The 23,019-nt window shown below is 63.5% G+C and overlaps 1 protein-coding gene across 1 annotated transcript; it reads left to right on the plus strand.

The window, feature by feature from the left end:
* Nucleotides 1-7,261: 7,261 nt before the first annotated feature.
* On the plus strand, nucleotides 7,262-22,690 carry SLC6A19 (solute carrier family 6 member 19). Its single transcript, XM_026506642.4, has 12 exons — nucleotides 7,262-7,513; nucleotides 13,117-13,257; nucleotides 13,876-14,013; nucleotides 16,067-16,248; nucleotides 16,598-16,708; nucleotides 16,937-17,049; nucleotides 18,485-18,613; nucleotides 18,697-18,853; nucleotides 20,090-20,294; nucleotides 20,388-20,547; nucleotides 22,112-22,274; nucleotides 22,456-22,690. The coding sequence occupies exons 1-12, from the start codon at nucleotides 7,312-7,314 to the stop codon at nucleotides 22,657-22,659; spliced, it is 1,905 nt and encodes a 634-aa protein (XP_026362427.1). The 5' UTR covers nucleotides 7,262-7,311; the 3' UTR covers nucleotides 22,660-22,690.
* Nucleotides 22,691-23,019: the final 329 nt, after the last annotated feature.

Raw genomic sequence — 23,019 nt, forward strand, 5'->3', positions numbered from 1 at the left:
TCCATGCCGCTGTTTCCCACCAAACAAAGGGGAGGGCTCTGCGTGACGGCCCCGGGGCTTCCGCCAGGCCTCCCGGAAGTCCTGGCGGCTCTGTGCTCCGCAGGCACCCACCCCCCGCCCCCCTGCCTCACGTTTGAGGCCCACTGACACTGCCTCCCTCCCAACCCGGCCCCGTGATGGTGATTTCCTCAAAGACCTGGGTCGATGACAACTCAGCAGGAAACAAACAGGCAGGGATGGGACTCCAAGTGACTCTGGCCTCTCCCTGGGCCAGGGTGAGTGACTGTGCCAGCCTGCTCCCTGGCGAGCTGCATCAGGGGTGGGGGGCCTGGGCGTCCCTGCTCCCCATGAGCACGGCATTTGGAGCACGGAGCCTTCTGCCAATGCCGAGGCCGCCACCTCGAGTGCCTGCTAGAGCCGGCAGGTGGCAGGTTCGAGGGGAAAGGACAGCTGGGCACCAGCACTGTGTCTGTCTCGGTTCCATCCCCCGGCCCCTCGCTCCCGGTGGCCTCCCGTCCCTGCACAGAGTGCTCTGCTCCCCCTTCCCCCGGGAAGACAGGGGCCCAGGAAACACAGACAGAAGATCAGAGTGGACACCCATGGCGGGGAAGGTAACCCTTGGAGCTTAACTCCAGGCCCACAAGTCCATGAATGCGGGCTTGGGGGCGGGGGCGGGGAGGCATCAAACATCCCTTCCTGTGACTTCTGACTACTCAGTAACTCGGCTCCTTCATGAAAACAAACAGCCCCGTTTAAGACAAAGGTTAATGACTGCAGATCACGGGGCAGCCCAGGGTCCCCCGTCACCTGCTGTGCCCACCCTCACCTGCTCACCTGCTGTGAGGACTTCCGCAGCTGGGTGTGTGCCGCTAGTAACCAATCCCCACGCGGTGCTTGTTGCCCCTGGGCTTCGGGGCGCTGTCCTGTGCCCCGGGGGGTACCCCAGGAGCAGGGCCCCTTCCTCTGGCTCCCTGCCCAGCATATGAAGGGACCTCACCCATTCTCCATTGATCTGAAAGGCGGGGCGTCCTCTTCTAAGAGTAATGTGTAAAAAATATTTAATGCGGAATGTGTTCCCTGTTGAAATAAAACCTGACAGACAGAACCACAGCATGGATTAAGGATCGAATCCACTCCGTAAAAGGATTCATGTCAACCACATGTGTCTAAACTTATGAAATTAGCAAAGATGTTTAAGTGAAAATTTCTATTGTCAGTGGCCGTGCCGTGGGGCCCGACACTCAGCATTTCTATAGAGCGCTATGTGGTGTGGTCGGCGTCTGCACTGGGGACACACACTCCGGCCCCCTCATTCCCACACAGCCACCTGCCCTAGATGCAGCGAGGGACTGTGGATTGACTCACGTGGTCAAGGAAGAGATGTAAAAACTCCAAATTAATCTGTGCCGAACCGAATCCAGGGATATGAACAATTGCACCCGATGGACAGTTGGGGTTATTCCAAGAACGTAAGATCGTTCCATGTTTAAAAATCAAGCTGTGTAATTGCCCCAGTAAGAGAATGAAGGAGAACAGTTTATAATCATCTCAAAAATGTAGGAAAGCATTTCATAAAGTTGACACCCTTTCCTAATAAACAAAGGACCCTGAATGGCAGGGCCAGGGTCCACAGCTGAACTGAGCAGGGATTCTTCGGGGAGAAGGAAACGTTCTAAAGCTGGCTGCTTGACCCTGAGGACGCCGGAAAGAGCGCGTCGTAGACGGTGGCTGCTGTATTTCAGGGAAGCTGTTACAGAAAAGTGAGAGGACCCTCAGTGCAGTAAGGACAGTGGGCTGTTTGTACAGACGTCCCCACCGCCCTTGGAGGCCCCGCGGTGACAGACCCAAAGCTCCCCTGCCACGGGCGACGGGGGCCCAGCATCGTGCTGTGCGTGCTGTAACAAGGCAAGAAAAATAAAAGAATGAAAGGCAAAAGGATGGGGAGAGATGGAATAAAACTGTTGCTTTCAGTGTGTAGAATTCTGTATTGAATTATCTGTAAAATCCATGACTACAAGCATTAGAAACGGCTTTTGCTATATGGTCAGTACACAAAAGCTAATTGTGTCGTCAGGTCCCCAGCGCGCTGCGGGAGGACCAGCATGAGAAAGACCGCGATCAGAAGGCGTCGAAAGTAACCACGCATCGGACTAGATCCAACGAAAGGCCTCCAAGACCTCCAGCCCCGACTCGCAAACCTTCCCGGGGAGAGGAGGTCTGGGGAGGGAGGGACTCCCTGTGTGGGCTGAGAAGCTGGCCTGGTCAGGAGCCCCGCGGATGGAGTCCCCGCATCCCCGTGGGGAGTGCGCAGGCCTGAAGAGCCAAGTGCGCGGACTCCCGGGAGCTGCGCGGACTGTGACGCCACGGAAGTGAGACGCATGCTCGCGAGGCTGACAGAACAGCTCCGCTTAGCGCCCTGCGCCCGAGGACGGTGGGAAGGCAACACTCAGAGCACCAGCCCTGCGTCCTCACATGACACGCGAGCAGCTTCATCGTCTAACGCTTCTAGAGTAAGACGCGAGGGCATCTTCGCGACCGTGTGGCAGACAGAGCCCGTGAGCCACACACAGAACATTCTGGAACACCCCCCCCCCGCCGCCTCTGCCCCTTCCCAGGCGCTCTCGCCCTCCCCCAGAGAGGGTGTGTGAGGGTGGGAAGCAGAGAGACGGCAGTGACTGCCAGGGAGGCCAGTGGCTGCGTGGGGCAAGATGCTGTGACGCCCGTGCTCTGGCATCTTCTGAGCCGTCCTGAGGATCGACAGGAAGGGTCAGCATCCCGATGGAGAGGGACATTTGAAGGGCTCGTTTGAGGGAGGATTGCCCATGCCCATAAATGCAGGGTCGGAGCTCCACGTCAGGCCGCCAGGGAAAGGCAAGCGAAAGCCAAGGCCGCTCCTCTGGCCCCACGCGGAGGGGCGAGCAGCGAGGGCGCCAGGCGCTGGGGAGGGTGCGGAGCACCCCCTCCAGTGGGACGCACACGCATGCAAGGGGCCAGGAGGCAGGAACTGACCTCCCCGGCAGCAGAATGGCTGAAGGCCGGGGGCGCATCACGCCCGCCTGGGAGCCCACACTGCGCCACGGGAAGGAAGGGACCGGCCGGCTGAGCTCGGGGCGCGGGCAGGGGGGGCGGAGAGTGCCTGGGAGCGGGCAGAGGCGCGGGCAGGGGGTGTTCCGGAATGTTCTGTTATGGTTATGTATGTTATGGAAGTTCATTAACCCATAAAGCAGTAAACAGACATGCAAACAGGGAAAAACGGAAAACAGCAGAGACGAGCCACATTAGGGAAATTTTCTACGATAAATCATGGTACACTCTGTGCACTAAATGCTTTTCGTTTCACATTAAAAATGGTATTTGAAAGAAAAATTTAATAAAAAGTAATAAAAATGAAATACAATTTCTAATTTAGTTTAAAATTTGAAATTTAGTAAAAGGAAACGTCTCAATATAATATTAAGTAAAAGTCATGCCCTTGATCAACATGAGGTTAGGGGCACCGTCCCCTGTAACTTTGGACGTGACTGCAGTCGCCCCCCGTGACCGGAAGCCGCACGGATGACCGGAAGCGTCTTCTGTGTGCCACATGTCCTCTGCACGGCATTCGCACAAGCAAGCCAGCCGCGAGAAGATGCTGGGAGAATCGCGGAGAAGAGAAAGCACACCCGCAGTCCCGCATCTGTCAGACGCTCCGCGCACGGCGGACCCTCGCAGGTCAGGGCCGCGTGGCTCAGGGTCCGCGGTAAAACTGAGCGCAACCATCAGAGCTGCGAGCGCTTATCTGCCAACCGCGGCTGGAAACTCTCCAACTGCCTTTACTGAGCACGTATTTCTTTTGTAAAAAGTGTTGCTGCGGCAATCGTGGGTGAAGGGCCGCGGTCTGAGGACGGCGCTGCAGGGACCGGCCCCAGGCCTGCCAGGAGGAAGACTGGGCGCCATCCTCGGCACCACTGGGGACTCCGTTCCAGGGCCCTTGCCGGCCCCAGGACACATGTCCGTGGTGGGCGACGGCCGCTGCTCACGATGCGCTCCCCCTTACCTGTCCATCTTGGAGGGAGGCCTCAGCGTCCCGTGCTGCCCCGTGTGAGGCTGTCCCTTCCCAGGACCCGGGACCCGGGATGGGGTGGGGAGGTGGCCTCAGTCTTTCTGACTATTTTCAATCACAATTGCAATAAAAGCAAAGGCTCGATGTGTTAGTTCCTCCATTCACCTGAGCTACCTGGCATTTCTGTCAGGAAGACCCTGGAGCGTGGTCCCCAGGGAGCGGGGGGCGGGGAGGGGAGGCCCGGGCATCTGTCCCACCACTTCCCTGGACAGGCCCATCTCGGGGAGGCGGGGACCCCTCGCTGGGTCGACGCGGAGAGTTCTGGGGCCTTGGGCGTGGTCGGTAAGCAGGAGACAGATTCTAGCCTGCGCATCTAGCCTCCGGCGGGAGGACAGGACGTGAGCAATTAGATAACAAACTGCACAGCACGTTAGAAGGAAACGATGCTCTGAAACAGGGAAAGGAGAGGGGAACAGGGGCGGGGGAGGGGGCACGGGCCAGCCGTGGTGCTGGGAGGGCTGGGGTCACCCTGTGGCGTTCACAGCATGACTGGAAGGGGGGGACGGCAGCCTGGTGGATGCTGCAGGAAGACGGGCAGGGGGCACATGTGGCACAAAGGCCGTGGGGCCGCTGTGCGCCTGGGGGTCAGGGGTGACCAAGGGGGCCTTGGGCTGGAGTGGGGGAGCAAGGTCAGGGTCCAGGCAGGTCAGTGGGACCTCCCGGCCACGGAGGCCTTTGCTCTTAGATAAGCAGGAGCTGCCGTGAGGGAGCAGGAGGGAGCCGGGGTGCAAGAGCCCTCCACCTCGACGGGGCTGTGGGAGGCCTCCCTCCTGTCTTCTGCCTCGTCTCGTCTAGACGCCCAGGACTGTAGAGCGTGGCAGTCGTCCCCTAGAAACCACGGTGGCGTCTCAGGGGCGTCCAGCCTGTGGGCACTCCGCTGGGACCCCTGTCCCCGGCTTGTGAGGAAGGATCGTTTTGCTGTGGGACCCGAGCAAGCGCTGGGGCCGCGATGGAACCTGAGGGCCTACGGCAGCCCCTGTCCCTGTTGCAGAGACCCTGGTCTGCCCTGGCTGAGCCCTGGGCACCTGGCCGGCTTTTGGCCTGGTACCCTTTCCAGATATTTTCCCAGAAAACAACCGTGGAGTTGCATATCACGATTGTGTGTTACAGACAGGAAGCTGGGCCTTAGCGCCCGAATCGCTGGGCCTCGGGGGACGGTGGGGGGGCACAGCTGCTGCAGGGAAGGCAGCCCAGGTCCGGATTCCTGCGGAAGCTTCCAGAGAGAGCCACCCAGAGGAAGTCCCAGGTACACCCCACGGCGGAAGGGCCTGCAGCGGGGCAGGGACCCTCTCCCCATACGGGATTCCCGCCTCTGCCTCCTGCGGGCGTGGGGAGGGCTCCCACTCTGGACACACCCCCGAAGGAGCCCTGGGCTGCGCCCCACCTCCCTCTTCCCCTCACCACCCTGGCTTCAGATTGACCCTGTGCCCCCCCACCAATCCCTACCCCGGGCCTGGGCCAGCCTGGGGCACCTCTCTCCTGCCTTTCTTCTGTCTCTGTCCTTCTGTCTCTCCCTGTGTCTCTGTCCCTCTGTCTCTCCCTGTGTCTCTGTCTCTCCTTCATCTCTGCGTCTCTCCTTCCATCTCTGTGTCTCTCCCTCCGTCTCCGTCTCTGCAGTGGCCTCTGCCCACCTGCCCTGTGCTCTCAGCTTAGGGACTAGATGCCCCTAAATTCTGACCTGATCCCTCCCTTCCGGCCTCCACCCTTCCTCAGTCCCCTGTCCTAGGGGCAAATGTCGGACTCCCGAACTCACCCCTGTCTGAGTGACCCTCGCCCGTCCTCACTGGATTGTTCCTTGGACATCAGTGTGAACCGTTCTGAGGGGTGGGGTCGGGGTCAGGGCAGACAGCACCCGGCCTTGAGGACGTTATTGTCCGGTGGCTCGGGTCACTGGGGAGACTGATAAGTGGTCACAATGACAGAGGCCGGCCCATGGGAAGGACCGGGCGGCAGGGAGGGCTTCGTGCCCCACTGACCCCTCAGGCTGGCCAGAGGCCGGTGAAGGGCGTTGGCCAGGAAAGTCCCGCAGGCTGGCTGGGTGTGGCGCGGCCACGCACCAGAGGAAAGGCCGCCAGCGGGGGGTGGGGGGCGGGATTGTTGGGCTCAGGACCGAGGTAAGGGTGCGGGGGCAGAGCAAGCAGGGGCACCCCCGCCCCGCTCCCTGCACACAAACTCTGCCCCAAAGTCCCTGCTCTGCCTTCAGTCTCTGCTGTCGAGCCCTGGGTGGGGTTTTCTTCTTGTCCCCCAGCCTTGACTTGAGGCTGGGCCCGCCGTCTTTCTCCCCAGCCTTCTCGGCTCCCAGGGCACTGGTGGAGGCCACCTTGCTCTCTGCATGTGCCGCTGGCTTCCCTGGGTCTCCCTGCCTGACCACTCTGTTCTGGGGGGCAGGGACCCCGTTTCCCATTGCGGTCCTGCCACCCAGCTCAGGGGGTGGGGGTTGCGCCATGCAAGGTGCTGCGTGTGAGGACAGAAGTCCTGCCACCCTAGGGAGAGGTTGGGCGGCAGACAGGTGATGCCTCTGGGAAGCCCAGGGGCTTGAATGACCTGGAGGCCAGTCGGGGTGCCCTGGGTCCAGCCTAGAGGCCCCGCATCTGCAGTGGCTCTGTCCACCCACATGCTGGTGAGATTTAGAGCCTAGAACTTGGGCCAGGAGGGGTCCAGGCAGCTCCAAACTTGGTGTGAGCAGGGCAGTGGGCTGCTCCCAGGGCCCAGGCTGCCCCTCGAGTCCCTAGACAAGCACCAGGGTCAGGGATGCCCCAGCACCCAGCCCGTTGGCCAAGAGAGCTGGGGAGACAGGGCTGCTCCCGGCCCCCTTCCAGTGCTGGCGGGGGGGGGGGGCGGCGGCAAGCAGAGCATCCGAGGGTCTAGGGAGGAGCAGTGCCTTGCAGAGCCAGGCAAGGCTATCAGAGCGGGGGTGGGGTGGGGGGTCTGGGCTTGGGAGCACCCTCGGGGGTGGGGGCTGGCAGACGTCGCATTTGCACAGCGGGTGGGGCTGGCCGGTGCCTGTGGAGCTGCTCAGAGGGTCTGCGGCGCCTCTTCAGATAAGGCATTAACAGTCGGGGCGGACTCGCTTCCAGATCTGCTGACGCCAGGTGCCTGGGGCAAGGTGCCAAAGGTTCCCTATAAAGTGCTGGGGCTCTGGGCCCGTGGCCACTCACCCTCTGGCTGCTGGTCTGCCTCTTCCGTGAGGGACCTGCCTGGCGACCACCATGGTGAGGCTCGTGCTGCCCAACCCGGGCCTGGAGGACCGGATCCCATCCCTGGGCCAGCTGGAGAGCATCGAGACGGAGGAGGCCAGCTCTCGGCCCAAATGGGACAACAAGGCCCAGTACATGCTCACGTGCGTGGGCTTCTGCGTGGGCCTGGGCAACGTGTGGCGCTTCCCCTACCTGTGCCAGAGCCACGGCGGAGGTAGGCCGCAGGGCCACGGGGGCAAGGATGGGGGACGGCAGCTGGGGCTCCGCTGTGAACAGCACCACGTCCCCTGGGACCGCAGGACGCGGGGGCCGCGGCACGCACTTGTGCTTCCCCGGGAGCACCGGGGCCTCCATGTCAACACCGCGGGGCTGGGCTGGGCAGGGCTGGGCTGCAAGTGGTCCAGGGCCCTGCATGGCGGAGGTGAGGGACGTGGCAGAGGTGAGGGATGTCCATGGCTCTGGCCCTGTGTGTCCAAGTGTCCGAGTTTCAGGGAGCCCTGTCCAGTTCTCGGAGAACACGTCTGACCTGTGTGTGGGGGTCCGAGAGGAATTGGCCACTCCTGATGGAGCCCCGTCCTCTGAGTGTGGAAGGGGGTAGTGAGCCCAGCCGTGCTCATGTCCCCCATGGAGGCCTGTGCTCAGCCCTCCCTGTGCTTCCCCCGTGTCCTAAGCCCAGAGGTGGGCGCCACGTTCCTGGATGGACAGAGGAGGGAGCTGGGCAGGAACAGGTGACCCGCAGAAGGGCACCCGGGCCTCGCAGAGGCCTCCGAGGGCCTTGCCTGGAGCCCAGGGGTCTCCTTCCCCAGGGCGAGGCTGCCCCTCTCCTCCACCTGCCAGTGGCACTGGGTCGCGCTGGGTCGGTGTCCTCACGGTCTCATCCCCTCGCCCACTTCCCAGGGCCTGTGGCTACGGGGATGGAGCCCCCGTGTGTCCACGGCTCTGTCTGCCTGGGCCCCCTGCCCTCGAGGGGTGCACAGCGTGGGACTGGGTTTGCGAAGGCTGAGGGCTCTGGGGCAGGGGCAGGGGTGCTAGCTGGCAGGCTGGCTGCCGAGGGAGGCAGGTGCCCCAGGGATGGGAGTTAGTAGGGTGGTTTTTGTTCTAACTCTGAAGGACCTACAGGCTCTCACCTGGGCTTCCTTGGGAAAAGCAGACGTGGTTGTTTCTGGGTCAACCTCAGCAACCTGGATTTTCCCAGGGCTTGAGCTTGCCGAAGTCTGGGAGGGTGTGTCTTACAAGCCCCGGTCCGGTCTGTGCTTCTGGGAGGCTGGGGCCTTGGTGCTGGGGGGACGGGTGGGGGCAGGGTCCCCAGCCGTAGAGTCCCTGATGTCAGCCACCCCTTCCTTCTGGGACTTCCTGGTCACATGCCCCCCCCCCCCCAGCCCAGGGTCCACCCTGGGGGAGGGGCCCAGCATCTCCCTGCCCCATCTACCCCTGCTCAGTTCCAACTGGGAGCTCAGCACCACTGTGGGGTGGGTGAAGCCAGCTGGACGGGGAAAGGGGCCGTCCTGGTGCTGTGCGGGGTCCCAGGGGCCACTTGGGATGGACCCACTTTGTGGGTGGAGGCCAGATGCTTGTCCCCTGAGAGGAGGGCGGGTGGCACTGCCGGCGCCCCTGAGGGACGCCCAGGACCTGCTCAGAGTGACTTGGATGTCTTCAAGGCAACCAGCCAGAACAGTTTACTAAGTAAATCCCACAGGCTATGGGCCCCCCCCGCCCGAGAATTCACCCTGGACAATGGGGGCTTCTGGGTGCAGCCACACACGGGACCTGAATGCAAGTGGGCAGCGTGGGAACCTCACCCCCAGACACTGTGGACTGATGGGACTGTCCCCGGATCACCGCAAGGGAGCTTCGTCCCCACACCCGTTCCACCCTGGCTGCAAAGCTCGGGGTCCCAGCTCCGGGATGGGAATAGGGTGGGAGTGGGAATGGGATGAGAGCAGGAAGTGGGTGGGAATAGGGAAAGTACTGCTGGGTTTTCCAGGGCTTCTGATTTGGGAGGCAATCTTGTGTGCGGTCCCAGGCAGGGGATGTGAACCAGAGGAGCGCGGAGCTGGCCTTAGGAACTCCTCTGCGTGGTGTCTCCATCCCTTCTCCCAAGTCCCCACCACCATGGCCGCCTTCTCTGCACACGGGCTGCCCTCCTTGCGCGTATCTCAAGGTGGGCTTTGCTTCGAGATTCCTCCCCTGTGAGCTCAAATAGCGCTGTCCTTCCAGGCCTTGGCCAGGGTGACCCCACGCTGGTCCTCTGGGCTTGTCTGTGCCCCACCCGCCACGGGCTGCTCCCTCGCCGCCTTACGTCACACCAGCCCGCGGGTCATGACCCCTCTCCAACCAGGAGGTCCTCGGTCTGGAGGCCGTGCTTGAGTTTCCATTTCTGGCCCCAGCCCCATCCTCGCTGCTGGGAGATGTGCTCGTGGGTGTGGGCTCCCCAGCCTCCACCCCCAAGCTCTGTCTACATCCACTCTGCCACCCCTGCTGACCAGGGGTGCACCGGGGCTGAGTGGGCCCAGGGGACGGGGAAGAGGTGGCAAGGCCACTTGGGCCAGAGCCTTCCAGGCCTAGAAGGGCCTTGGTGTGGGCTCTAGAGTGCAGGCCCCAGGTGAGGAGGGCCCTTGGAAGTGTGGGACCCAGGGTGGCTCCCTTTATGGGGTCATGACCTCTAGGCCCTGGACACACTGCTCATGCGTCTGGCTGTGTTCTCCGGCCCCGGCACTCCCTGTCGGCGGCTGTGATCGGGGCAGCACCGTGGGGCCCTCCACAGGCTGACTGGGACCCCCCAGACCAGACAACTTGCTTGAAGGGAAGCCAGCAGGTGGGCCAGACCCAGGGAAGGCAGAGCTTTTGCTGCCCCTGCTTTGTCCCCGCACAAGATGGCTGTCCAGCGTGTGGCCTGTGTGAGCACGCAGCCCAGACTGTGGGCGGGAGGTGGAAAGGCGGGAAGGCCCGGGGGTGGGGTGAGCGGCCGTGGTCATCTGCCTTCAGGGACACGGTGAGAGGCAAGCGTGGGAGGGGCTACACCCTTCCGTGGGCCCCTGGGGGAGGCGGGCAGCGTCCTGGGAGGCCGGTCCCCCCCGCCCCCGCGCATCTGCTCCTCTTCCCATCTGCAAGCCCAGAGAAAGGACGCTGTACTTCCTGGGCCAGTTCGGGTGATCGGTCAGCACCCCAGCCGTCCAGGCTGCCTGTCCAGGGTTTGTGGTTACCCTCGAGCCTCCGCGAGTCTCCACTGTCTCACATGCACAGCGCCAGGCAGGGGGGCTCAGGAGGCCCTTCTCCGCCAAGACCGGCACGCCCCACCCCGTTTCCCCACAGGATTCTGCCCCCGGGCTTCTGTCTCCCCCGGCGCCGCTGCCCCTCCCGCCCCACCCGCCTCTCTGCCTGTCGGCCCATCGGTGCCAGCGCCCGGGTAGCACAGGGACGCCTGTCTCCCGGGACCTTTGGAACCACATCCGGGCGCCACCGTGCCTGCTGGCTGCTCTCCCTCCGCTGCCCTTCCCTGCTTCCTCACCTTTACTCGTGAGAGGAAGTAGCCGGCTCTAAAAAGAAAGCCATGAACTCCCTGGGGGCTGCTTGAGGACGTGCTCATCCCTGGAAAGAACAAGGGACCGAGGTCCCGCTGCCGCCCCGGGCTGGGGGTGCTGGGTGGGCAGGACCCGCAACGTGGGGACACGCAGGGCTCCCTTTGGGGGGTGGCGTAGCTGTGTGCCCCCCATCCTCCCACCCCCTGCCGCCGGCTGTGCCCACTGGGATCCCCTGGCGTGTTGGCCCAAAGGAGCTCATATGAGGGAGGGGTGCCAGGAGCACAGGCAGCCGCAGAGGCTTCCTGGAGGAGGGGCTATCCAAGTGGGGTTTCCGAGGATGAATAGGAGTTTTCTGCTGGAGATGGAGGGGCAGGGAGGCCGGTGTGTGAGAGTGACATCACGAGGAAAGGTGATGGGATTGAAGGACGTTTGCAATCCTGGTGCCAAAATGGACTGGTTTTCTTGGTAGTTTTGCTCAAAGGTTTTCATATCAAGCCCCTTAGAGACATTAGAGAGGCAAGTCTTCTCTTATGTTAACTTGACCCTCACTGACACGGTGACCCAGTGAGCACCCCACACCCAGGGGGATTGGCTGGTGGGTCTTCCTGTCCTGGTGTCCGTACTTGCTCTTTGTTTTTTTGTCATTGTCATGCCCACACCCCTTTCGTTTCTGGAACTCGGACCTCAGGCTCTGATGCAGCCCTAGCATCCAAAGGAGCCCGGCCCTGGAGCCCTGCGTGGGGAGAGAGGCCACTCGGGTGGTGCCCTGTGCAGACAGAGGATGACCCATGGCAGGAGGCCTGTCCTTCCCAACACGAGGACCCCACAGACAGAAGGACGGGAAGATATGGGGAGAGGAGGAGAGAGGGGGTTTGGCTCTGTCGTGTCCACACACACACATGCAGGCATGCACAACACGTGCACATGTATGGACACACGCTCACCCACACATACTTACACACCCACGAACGCATGCACAGACACATACCCCCCCCCACACACACACACACTCCCACCCATGCACGTGCACACGGGGACACTCACGCACTCAGATGAGCACGTGGACACCCAGTGCCCCCGCCCGCCTCCCCCGAGGACCTCTAGACCAGGCTCTGAGCCCCGCCCTGACCAGGAGACCAGCACACGGAGGTGGTGGCCGCCCGTGGAGGCGTGGGAGTGGGAGGAATGGGGTGGAGGTGAAGGATTTGACAGATTTGGTCAGAAGGACAAACAGAAGGAACCAGCTGGGAAACGAGGAGGAGGGACAGTGCGGCTCTGGGCCAGGGGCTGGAGAATGTGGGGAGAAAGGACACGGGGGGCACGGGATCGGGTGCAGACTGGGCTGGGGCCGCACCAAATGCTCCTGCCACTGGGCTCCCTGTGTGGCTGTCATGGGGCAGGACCCCGGGCCGGGCAGAAGGGCGGCTACCGTCACTCAGCAGGCTCACCGCTGGGCCTCCGGTCAGCAGGGACCGAGAGGCATCCCAGCGAGGAAACATCCCAGGTCAGTGGGCTCGGCCCACGGGGGTCCAGAGAGCCCAGCGCCCATGGCTGCCACACTGGGACCCAAATCCACTCAGTCCTGAGGCAGTGAGTGTTTGGTCTCGGCCGCAGAGCCGCGTCCTGGGCCCGTGTTCACAGGCTGTGCAGACCTCGGCTGCGCCGATCTCTGCTAAGTCTCGCTCGGCGCCGTCCTGCCTGTGGCTGCTCCCAGAGAGCCTCCTCGGTTTCCTGGCGGCCGGCGCCCGGGGACGGAGCGGCCCAGAGACCAGCCTGGTTGCCTTTATAATTTCCCCTCTTGACCTGCTCTCCTGCACTGAAGCCAGGAGGGCTTGGGAGACGCTGGGGGGTCCTCGTGACCCCACGTTGGTGGAAGCCTGGCTCCCTGCACCCTGTCCTGGGCTCGTGCATATCCAGGCCGGCCTCCCAAGCCTCAGATTGACCCTCCCGGTGCGCGACCTCCGAGTCGGCCTCTGAACCCTGGGCTCCTGGGACCTGTCCCCTCCGACCGTTCCCCACCCCTGAGTGGAGGCTGTTCTGCCTCCTGGCACTCTGCCCAGTACTGGGGCCCCTCCGCTCATTCCCAGGAGCTGCTGTGTGTGGCGGTGCACGGGGCTCCACGCGCGCCGGCGCCTGCGGCCGTCAGGGTGCCGGCCTTGTGGGTGGTGAGGTCCTGAGGTCCCAGGCCCGTGTCTGTGCGAGGTTGTGCTGGTGCTTTCGACCAACACCTGTGTCCCACAGGCGGCCCCTCCCGTGTGCTGTCCCCTGCCCTCATCGCTGCCTTCTCCCCCCCCAGGGGCGTTTATGATTCCGTTCCTCATCCTGCTGGTCCTGGAGGGCATCCCCCTGCTGCACCTGGAGTTCGCCATCGGGCAGAGGCTGCGGAAGGGCAGTGTGGGCGTCTGGAGCTCCATCCACCCGGCCCTGAAGGGCGTAGGTGCGAGTCCGGGGCCCTGCCGGGACTTCTCTGCTCTCTCTGCCCGATTTCAGGGAGAGGAGGGGCCCAGGCCTCCGCCTCCCAGGCCTGTGCAAACCCTTCCTTAGGATCGCAGGGGACGGTGGGCCACAGGTCCAGGCCCTGTCGCTCCCGGCTGCCAGGGACCAGCAGGGCAGCAGAGGCCGTCTGAGTCCCGGGCACCCAGGGCATCGGGGGGATGAGTAGAGCCCTTACTCCCTGAGCAGAGGAGGGCTCAGCAGTGGCCAGACCGACCGCTGAGGTTCCTTCCCGGCACCACCCCCCCCCCCGCACCGCCCCACTCCTGAGCGGTGACGGTCTGCCCCCCCCTCTGGCACTGCCCCCCCCCGGCACTGCCCCACTCCTGAGCGGTGACGGTCTGTCCCCCCCCCCCCGCACCGCCCCACTCCTGAGCGGTGACGGTCTGCCTCCCCCCCGGCACCGCCCCCCCCCCCGCACCGCCCCACTCCTGAGCGGTGACGGTCTGCCTCCCCCCCAGCACCGCCCCCCCCCCCGCACCGCCCCACTCCTGAGCAGTGACGGTCTGCCGCCCCCCCCGGCACCGCCCCACTCCTGAGCGGTGACGGTCTGCCCCCCCAGGCGTCGCGTCCATGTTCGTGTCCTTCATGGTGGGCCTGTACTACAACACCATCATCGCCTGGGTCATGTGGTACTTCTTCAACTCCTTCCAGGACCCTCTGCCCTGGAGTGAGTGCCCGATCAACGCCAACCAGACAGGTGAGGCCTGGGCGAGGCGGGCGCTGGGGGCCAGGGAACCGCCCCGGCCGTGCAGAGAGCCGCGCCTTTGAACGTGCGGGCTGACCGTCCACAAAGAGCCGCCTTCTGATTGTCCAAATTCCAGGGGGCTACAGCTCAGCTGTGGCGAAAACCCGCACATTTGAGGCAACGGGACATTTAAAAGTCACACTGCAGGAGAAAAGTCCTTAAAAATTCTGGCTTCCCTCTCGGGAGGGTGGCAGTGGCCCAGGTGTTATGGAGGAAAGGGGCGACCTGACCACCCCCCACCCGGCCTCGCAGTGCAGGTAGCAGACTCGGGGTTCCAGGTTGCCAGCAGGGTGTGTGGGGCTTCCCAGAGAGCTGCTCCCCGACATTCCCGGGACAGTGTCTTGTCCCCATTGGCCTTTCCTACCCAGTATCCGGAGGCTCTGCCTGCAGAGAGCTCCCGCCCCTCACCATCTGCTCCTTCCCGGAGCCCCCCAGGCCTGGGGCGGGGGGGAAGCAGGCCCTGGCCTGTGGCCCATGGAGGCACAGGGATGAGTGCTAAGCTGGGCCACTGGGCACCCACCCCCATCATGAAGTGAACGGCCTGTGCTGGGAGCATGGGTCCAACAAGCAGACAGTGGCTAGTGTGGTTTGCTGCACGGATCCCTCCAGAAGTGCTGGGGTTGGGATTGGCAGGATGGGCCCCTCAGGGTCAGGAAAGGACAGGGCCCACCCCCATGTCATCCCTTGCTGCCTTCGGGGACCATTCAGGGCACGGTCCCTATCTCTGGGGATGAAGTGGGGGCCTTCCAGGACTAGACTGCTTCCCCCTTTGCAGGGTGTCAGTCTGGCCTGGAAGGGCACCCAGGACCCTGGGACCCACAAGGATGAGAACGTGTGAGGTTGGACACCGTTGCCCGTGATGGGCCCCAGCCAGGGAAACTTAGAGACCCGTGACTGGTGCATGGCAGAGCGCCTTGCCCACGGCAGACGCCCAGCTGAGCCTGTGGGTCTCTTGTGTGCCTGCAGCAGGGGCAGGAGGGAGAAGGCAGCAGCAGAGGCCTGGGGTGCACACCCCACATGTGCACACATGTGTGCACACGGGTCTGCATGCGTGTGCACTCGTGTGTGTGTTTGTGTGAACGTGGACTTGTGTGGGCATGTTCGGTGCATGCGTGTGTCGGTGTGTACACGTGTGCACACAGGTCTGCATGCGTGTGCACTCGTGTGCATGTGTTTGCGCGAACGTGGACTTGTGTGGGCATGTTCGGTGCATGCGTGTGTCAGTGTGTGTGCACGTGTGCACACGGGTCTGCATGCGTGTGCACTCGTGTGTGTTTGTGTGAACGTGGACTTGTGTGGGCATGTTCGGTGCATGCGTGTGTTGGTGTGTGTGCACGTGTGCACACGGGTCTGCATGCGTGTGCACTCGTGTGTGTGTGAATGTGGACTTGTGTGGGCATGTTCGGTGCATGCGTGTGTCGGTGTGTGTGCACGTGTGCACACGGGTCTGCATGCGTGTGCACTCGTGTGTGTGTTTGTGTGAACGTGGACTTGTGTGGGCATGTTCGGTGCATGCGTGTGTCGGTGTGTGTGCACGTGTGCACACGGGTCTGCATGCGTGTGCACTCGTGTGTGTGTTTGTGTGAATGTAGACTTGTGTGGGCATGTTCGGTGCATGCGTGTGTCGGTGTGTGTGCACATGTGCACACGGGTCTGCATGCGTGTGCACTCGTGTGTGTGTTTGTGTGAACGTGGACTTGTGTGGGCATGTTCGGTGCATGTGTGTGTCGGTGTGTGTGCACGTGTGCACACGGGTCTGCATGTGTGTGCACTCGTGTGTGTGTGTTTGTGTGAACGTGGACTTGTGTGGGCATGTTCGGTGCATGCGTGTGTCGGTGTGTGTGCACGTGTGCACACGGGTCTGCATGCGTGTGCACTCGTGTGCATGTGTGTACGACATCCCTGTCGTCACCGTTTCAAAGCACAGTTTGGGCCCGGGGTCTCGGTCCCCCCACCGCAACTCGCACTCTGGCGCGCCCTGACGTGTGCAAACGCCCGCCCCCAGGCTACGTGGAGGAGTGTGCCCGCAGCTCCTCCGTGGACTATTTCTGGTACCGGGAGACCCTCAACATCTCCACCTCCATCAGCGAGTCCGGCTCCATTCAGTGGTGGATCCTGCTCTGCCTGACCTGCGCCTGGAGCGTCCTCTATGTGTGCACCATACGTGGCATTGAGACCACCGGGAAGGTGCTCGCGGGGTGGGGGTGCCCGAGCCGCCACACCCCAGCCCGCCGTCAGGGGCATGGCCCCACGTGCCCGCTCTCCGGGAGGGGGCCTCTGCTGCTCACACGCTCTCAAGCACGCACTCAAAAAGCTGTGGGCAAGTGGCCCCCGAGATCTCTAACAACCACAGTTGCAGACACAAGGGTGGGGTGTGGAGGGCGGGGCCTGTCTCCCCGCCCGGAGCCTGGGGGCCGGGGGGCCGGGAGGGCCAGGGCAGGGGTCCTATGCTGTCGTCCCTTCTCCTCAAGAGCCCGGGGCTCCCTGTCTGCCGGGCACCGCCTGCCGCTTGGTCCCACACCCTCCCTGTCCGCAGGCCGTGTACATCACCTCGACCCTTCCCTACGTCGTCCTAACCATCTTCCTCATCCGCGGCTTGACGCTGAAGGGAGCCACCAAAGGGATCGTGTTCCTCTTCACGCCCAACGTGAGTCTCCCAAGGTCAGCCTGGGCCCAGATGGCACAGGAGGCCAGGCTGGGGGACAGCCCTCCCTGGGCCCCTCGTGGCATGCATGCAGGGCCTATCCGCTCGATGGTGGCCGTGTGGACCGAGGGCAGCCACTAGCGGGCCAGGCACCAGCTGCCACTTCCAGGGGCTGTGTGTCCCAGCCCCCGGTCCTTTCCAGCGCAGCTGAGGGGCTCTGTCTGGCTGCAGGTCACGGAGCTGGCCAACCCGGTCACCTGGCTGGATGCGGGGGCTCAGGTCTTCTACTCCTTCTCACTGGCCTTTGGGGGCCTCATCTCCTTCTCCAGCTACAACTCTGTGCAGTGAGTGTGGGGGGGCCTCTGCCACACCTGCCCTGTGCCTCAGCCTCCTTACCACGATTGGTGGGTGAACCAAGGAGGGGGTGCAGGTAAACCCGCTGACCCAGGGTCCCAGCAGGGCTGCAGCCCCGGGGTGCCAAGAGGTGGGCTGATGCTTTGGGAGGGCTTTCACGAGTGAGGCACCCCCAGGGAGACCCATTTATGGCCCGGCCTCCCCTGGACGCCTCTGTCCCAGCAATAGTGAGCCTTGGTGTTCACGCCCCGACTCCCCATCGCGCCTCGGCACCCAGGACCCCAGGAGCACTGGCCCCTGCCGCCCACCCCAGATTGACACCCACGTGGATGGGGCCCAAACTACGAGGGCCCCCAGCGCCTCCAAGGACACAGCTGGCGTCACTTCATTTCCACAAGCATTAATGGGGGACCTCCTGTGCCCCGCCTGGTGCGCCAGGACCGTCCTGCTGGGACCATGGTCCAGCCAAGAGACACACAAGCCGCGGGAGCAGACACGGAGGGCGTGGGGCCAGGCTGGGCTGGCCTGCCGGCCGTGGTGTCGGGTGGGACAGGAGGCAGCGGGGAATGGACCTTCCCACACGGGGCCCTCCGCCTGCTCAGCACACACCAGCTCCTGGTGCAGCCGCATCTTCCGGTTGTGCCGGCACCGGACCAGATCGCGCCCTCGCCCCAAGCGAGCCCTGCGCCGTGCGCCCTCGCCCCACCCCTGCCACCCGCCTGCTGCGTCTCTGCGCGTCCTCTGAGTCTGCTTCCGTCCCTGAGCATGACGTCTTCAGCGTCCACCCCGCCGTGGCCTGTGTCGGGCATCCTGCCTTTCATGGCCGAGCAATGCCTGCACGCAGACGGGCCGCGCTGTTTGCCCTCCCTCCCCACAATAGCCGTGCAAGCTGTTTCCACTCTCTGGCGATCGTGAACATTTGTGTCCATGCTTCGGTGGCCGCGGGTGCACCCAGGGGCGGGGCCGCTCGGGGTTAGGGTTTAAGGGGATGTTTTCTACAGAGGCCACCCCATCTCACGTCCCCCAGCCGTGCAGCCGCGCCCGATCCCTGCTCACCCTCGCCAACACTTGTCATTTGCCTTTGATGCCGGCCAACGGAAGCATCTGGAAGGAAGATGTTGGCCTCGGCGCGTGGGGGTGGGGAGGTCAGGGGCGGTGTTCTGGATGTGCCCAGCTGCGGGGGCTCGAAGCCTCATGACCTGGGAAGCAGGGGTTGGACACGGGGTCTCCAGGGCCAGGAGACCCGGGGGCCTGGGGAAGTGGTGGGAAGGGCAGCGTGGGGTGGGCTGCATCCCCCGTGGCTGTGCCCACCTTGCTGGGCCAGGGGCTTGGCCTCAGAAGCCCCGTGCCCGCCCTCGCTGGGTGCTGACTCGGGCCAGGTGGGTGTCGCCGGCCCGCCGTGACCAGACGCCACTCTCTTGGCAGCAACAACTGCGAGATGGACTCGGTGATCGTGTCGGTCATCAACGGCTTCACGTCCGTGTACGCGGCCACCGTGGTCTACTCCATCATCGGCTTCCGTGCCACTGAGCGCTTCGATGACTGTTTCAGCACGTAGGTGGCCCGCCTGTCCTGGGAACCTGCACGTGGCCTCCAGGGAGCCCACCGGCCTGCTGCCAGCCCCATTGTCTTCCCAGGAACATCCTGACTCTCATGAATGGATTCGACCTGCCCGAGGGCAACGTGACGCAGGAGAACTTCGAGGAGATGAAGCTTTGGTGCAAAGACACCGACCCCGAGGCCTTCGCAAAGCTGCACTTCCAGACGTGCGACATGAACACCTTCCTCTCGGAGGTCGGTCCTCTGGATGGTGTTCCTGGGATTGCAGAGCTGGGTGGGGGTGAAGGACACCCGCGGGCGGGCGCCGAGCTTCTCCCACAAGCCGAGTTCTGACGGGCCGGGTCCCAAGGCCTCAGAGCCTCCACCCCAGGCCTGGTGCAGAGGCCGGGACCCGGGGCCAGAGGGGCCCCGGCGCCCTGCTGTGCCTCGTGTCAAACCCGCGGATATCCCCACGTGCACGAGTACTAGAGTCCCTGCTACAAACACCCCAGAGGCATCATAACCAAGCTCCCGACCTCGCTTCTCTTGTTGGCACCTTTTACTTTGGGCCGGCTGACATTTCTCAGCGATCGGAGCGCCAAGGACACGTAGCTGCAAACCGTCCTCTGATGCATGAACGTTTCTGAACGCCAGCTTTAATGAGGAGTGATCTTTCCATGCTGTTATGGTTTATGGGCCAATATTTACTAATTTTAATTTGCAATTTTCTTATTTGGAGCCATGTAATATTTGGGAACATGTCACACATTTTCAGGGCCTAGCACTGTGTCCCAGTGGCCAGTGGGGACAGGCTCCGCAGGAGTGAGGTGTGCAGAGAGCAAGCCCAGCCAGCAGAGCAGAGGGCCAACCAGACGGTCCTCTCACCCGGGGACAGGGGTTGATACCCTGCAGGGAGTGCTGAGCCCAGGACCCCTAACGTAGCCCCTCGGCCCCAGTGGAAAACCCGGGAGGGAGGGGCTGCAGCAGGGGTCTCGCGGATCCGTGTGGGGCCAAACGCAGGACCACAGGCTCAGCCAGGACCCTGTGCGGAGCCCGGGTGCTTCTGCACGGCCAACCGCTGGAGCCCACGCCCTGCCTGCGGCCACTCTTGCCCAACCCGCTGGCCGCAGGTCCAGCGCATCCACTCAGGCACTCGCTCAGGCCTCGTGGAGGTCACCCCACGCCCCGAGCCCAGCTGTGCGATGCGCGTCTCAGGAAACGTCAGTGAGCGGCGGTGTCCGTGTCTGTCACGGGTCTGTCTGGGCAGCTCGGGGTCCTGACTGTGGCTGAACCATGCAAGCCACTTCCTGGTCCTCAAGCTGGTGCAGCTTTTAGAAAATACAATTGGGCCTAAAAGACAAGTTCTGGTTATTTCCCCCAAATGGCTCAGATCAGCCCTGTGCTTGCGCGGTGGGGGCTCAGCGGGTGGGAGGGAAGGAGAGGGCCCTTGGGGAGCGTGCACCCCGTGACGCCCCTGCCCCAACCCCGCAGGGCGTGGAGGGCACCGGGCTGGCCTTCATCGTGTTCACGGAGGCCATCACCAAGATGCCCGTGTCCCCGCTGTGGTCCGTGCTCTTCTTCATCATGCTTTTCTGCCTGGGCCTGTCGTCCATGTTCGGGAACATGGAGGGCGTGGTCGTGCCCCTGCAGGACCTCAAGATCATTCCGAAGAAGTGGCCCAAAGAGCTGCTCACAGGTACGTGGCTCGGGGCCGCGAGGACAGCCCCGGGGTGCGGCCACGGTGCGGGCACAGGGCCTCGGGCCGTAGCGCGGTGTCCTCTGCCCTCAGGCCTCATCTGCCTGGGGACGTACCTGCTGGCGTTCATCTTCACGCTGAACTCCGGCCAGTACTGGCTCTCCTTGCTGGACAGCTATGCCGGCTCCATCCCGCTGCTCATCATCGCCTTCTGCGAGATGTTCGCGGTCGTCTACGTGTACGGTGTGGACAGGTAGGGGGAGGCCGTGGCGGCAGGAGGCTCCCAACGGGGTAGGCAGGGCCGCATTCAGGGAGGGGCGGGACAGGCGCGCCGCTACCCGGGGCCGAGCGTGCCCTGGACCTGGCGCCTGTGTGGCCGAGGGCAGAGGAGATGGGCCTCGGACGGACGCCGGCCAGAGCAATCCGAACAGAGCTCCCTCCAGCTTCCAGAAGCTTCCAGACCCGGCAGACAGGAGCATTCACAAGCTGTGCAGTCTCAGGGGTAGGAGGAGAGCAAACAGCCACCACGAAGGAAAATACAGACTCTTCTGGTCTGACCACGGGGTTTACAAAATTCATAACTGAAGTATCGTAAGCAAAGTCAAAGACGAGGAGGTGAAGCTCTGTCGCATCCCACACGGGCGGCCGGAGATGCGAGGACAGACAGACCGGAAGGGACAGAGCAGCCCCAGGGGCTGGGGTGCGACAGCAGGCGTGAGGGCCGGGCGTGGACAGGGCAGGGGCTCCCACTGCAGGGCTCAAGGCTGCCCTGCGGGGCCCCGCAGAGGCCACGGCTGCCAGCCCACGGGGAGGGAGCTCTGTGGTGAGGAGCTCCAGAACTTTCTACAGGGAGAGAGGGACCCCAGCCAGAGAAAGGTGGGCGAGCGCACCCCGTCCGTGGTCTGCTTGGCCCGACACTGAGGGCATCAGGCCCTGATCAGAGACGAACACAGGCCCAGAACAGGGCACCCGGGCTCTCGCTGGGAGGTGGGCTCCCCAGACCATAAAACCTGCACAAGCCCTTGGAGGGGCTTGAGATGCCGCCTCCGTACCCTCAAGAGCTGGCCTGCTTGAGTGCAGACACCCGCCCCACAGTGTGAACCTGCCCGGGGGACACCAGAGAGCACGTGCAGGCCGCTGCTGCCCCACCTGCAGAGGCCTGGGACTGTCCGCATGGGGGCACGGCCATCTGTGACCACCCGAGGACAGTTGGAAGCCAGACAATGGTGGGGGTACCATGCAACGCGCTGCAGTGAGGACGCGTCCCGTGCACAGAAGACCCCCCCTGGGTCCGGCCTGGGGATGAGGCCTGGGCACTGCGCAGTATCCCCTGGATTCTCTGTGGCCCAGGACAGCACGTGGCCACGTTCTGCGTTCTCCATGACGACGTCTATAGACAACGGACTCTGCCGCAGAAGAGTCTGGCCCGGACGGGCGGGAGACGGAGGGGCTGTCCAAGGTCAGGGCCTCTGCCCTGCCAGGGAGGCTGGGACAGGGCTGCCGGCTGGGCTACCCTCTAGCCCAGAAGCATGGTCCCCAGCTCCGCATGAGTCCGTAGAGCAAGTTTACAGGCTGGGGCGCTGGGCGGTGGCACCACGGGGCGACAGAGGGTCCTGCCGGCCTCCCGAGGCGTCTTCTGATGCAGGAACGGGGCTCTTCTGCAGGCAGTGGGTCTCTGGTCAGAGAAAGACCAGGCTGTGGCACCGCAGAGGGTGACGTCTGTCTGGGCTGGACGGGCTGGCCACCCTCTGCCTTGACGGGACCACAGACCTGTCGACGCCCCCCGGTGACAGCTTCCTTCCCCCCTCTGTGTCCAGGTTCAACAGGGACATCGAGTTCATGATCGGCCACAAGCCCAACATCTTCTGGCAAGTCACGTGGAGAGTGGTCAGCCCGCTGCTCATGCTGGTCATCTTCCTGTTCTTCTTCGTGGTCAAGGTCAACGAGGAGCTGGTGTACAGCGTCTGGAACCCTGCCTATGTGAGCCGGGGGCTGCCGGGGAGGGGCAGCGGGGGTCTTGCTCCCTGTGGGGGTGGGCAGCCTGGAGTGTCCCTCCCCTCCCCCATAAGGGCCAGGAGCTGACCCACAGGGGAGAGGCGTCTGCCCCACGGGAGGTCCTACGGGCTGTACGTGCAGCTGGTCACCGCTGCTCTCTCCCCAGGAGGAGTTTCCCAAATCCGAGAAGGTCAAGTACCCGGGCTGGGTGTACGCTGTGGTCGTCGTCGTGGCTGGGGTGCCCTGCCTGGTCATCCCCGGCTTTGCCATCTACAAGCTCCTGAGGAACCGCTGCCAGAAGCCAGGGGACCGCCATGGGCTGGTCAGTGGGCTGTCCACGGCCTCCATCAACGGGGACCTGAAGTCCTGAGCAGCTCAGCCCAGCGTGTGCGGCTGTCGGTGTCGGCGGGGGGGGGGGGGGTCCGGGCCACACATGTGAGAGTGTGTGCAAGTGTGCATGTGTGGGTGTGTGCTGTGCAAGTATATGCACGTGTATGTGTATATATGTGTGAGTGTGCATGTGCACGTGTGAACACACGTGTGTGCATGTGCACTGTGAACACACGTGTGAGAGTGTATGCGTGTGTGAATGTTTATAGTGCATGATGTGCACACACGTGAGCGGGTATGTGTGTGAGTGTGCACGTGTGAACACACGTGTGTGCGTGTGCACGTGTGAACACACGTGTGAGAGTATGTGGGGTGTGTGGAAGCACGCGTGTGATCATGT

Source organism: Ursus arctos, unplaced genomic scaffold, assembly GCF_023065955.2.
Source record: "Ursus arctos isolate Adak ecotype North America unplaced genomic scaffold, UrsArc2.0 scaffold_15, whole genome shotgun sequence".
NCBI lineage: Eukaryota > Metazoa > Chordata > Mammalia > Carnivora > Ursidae > Ursus > Ursus arctos.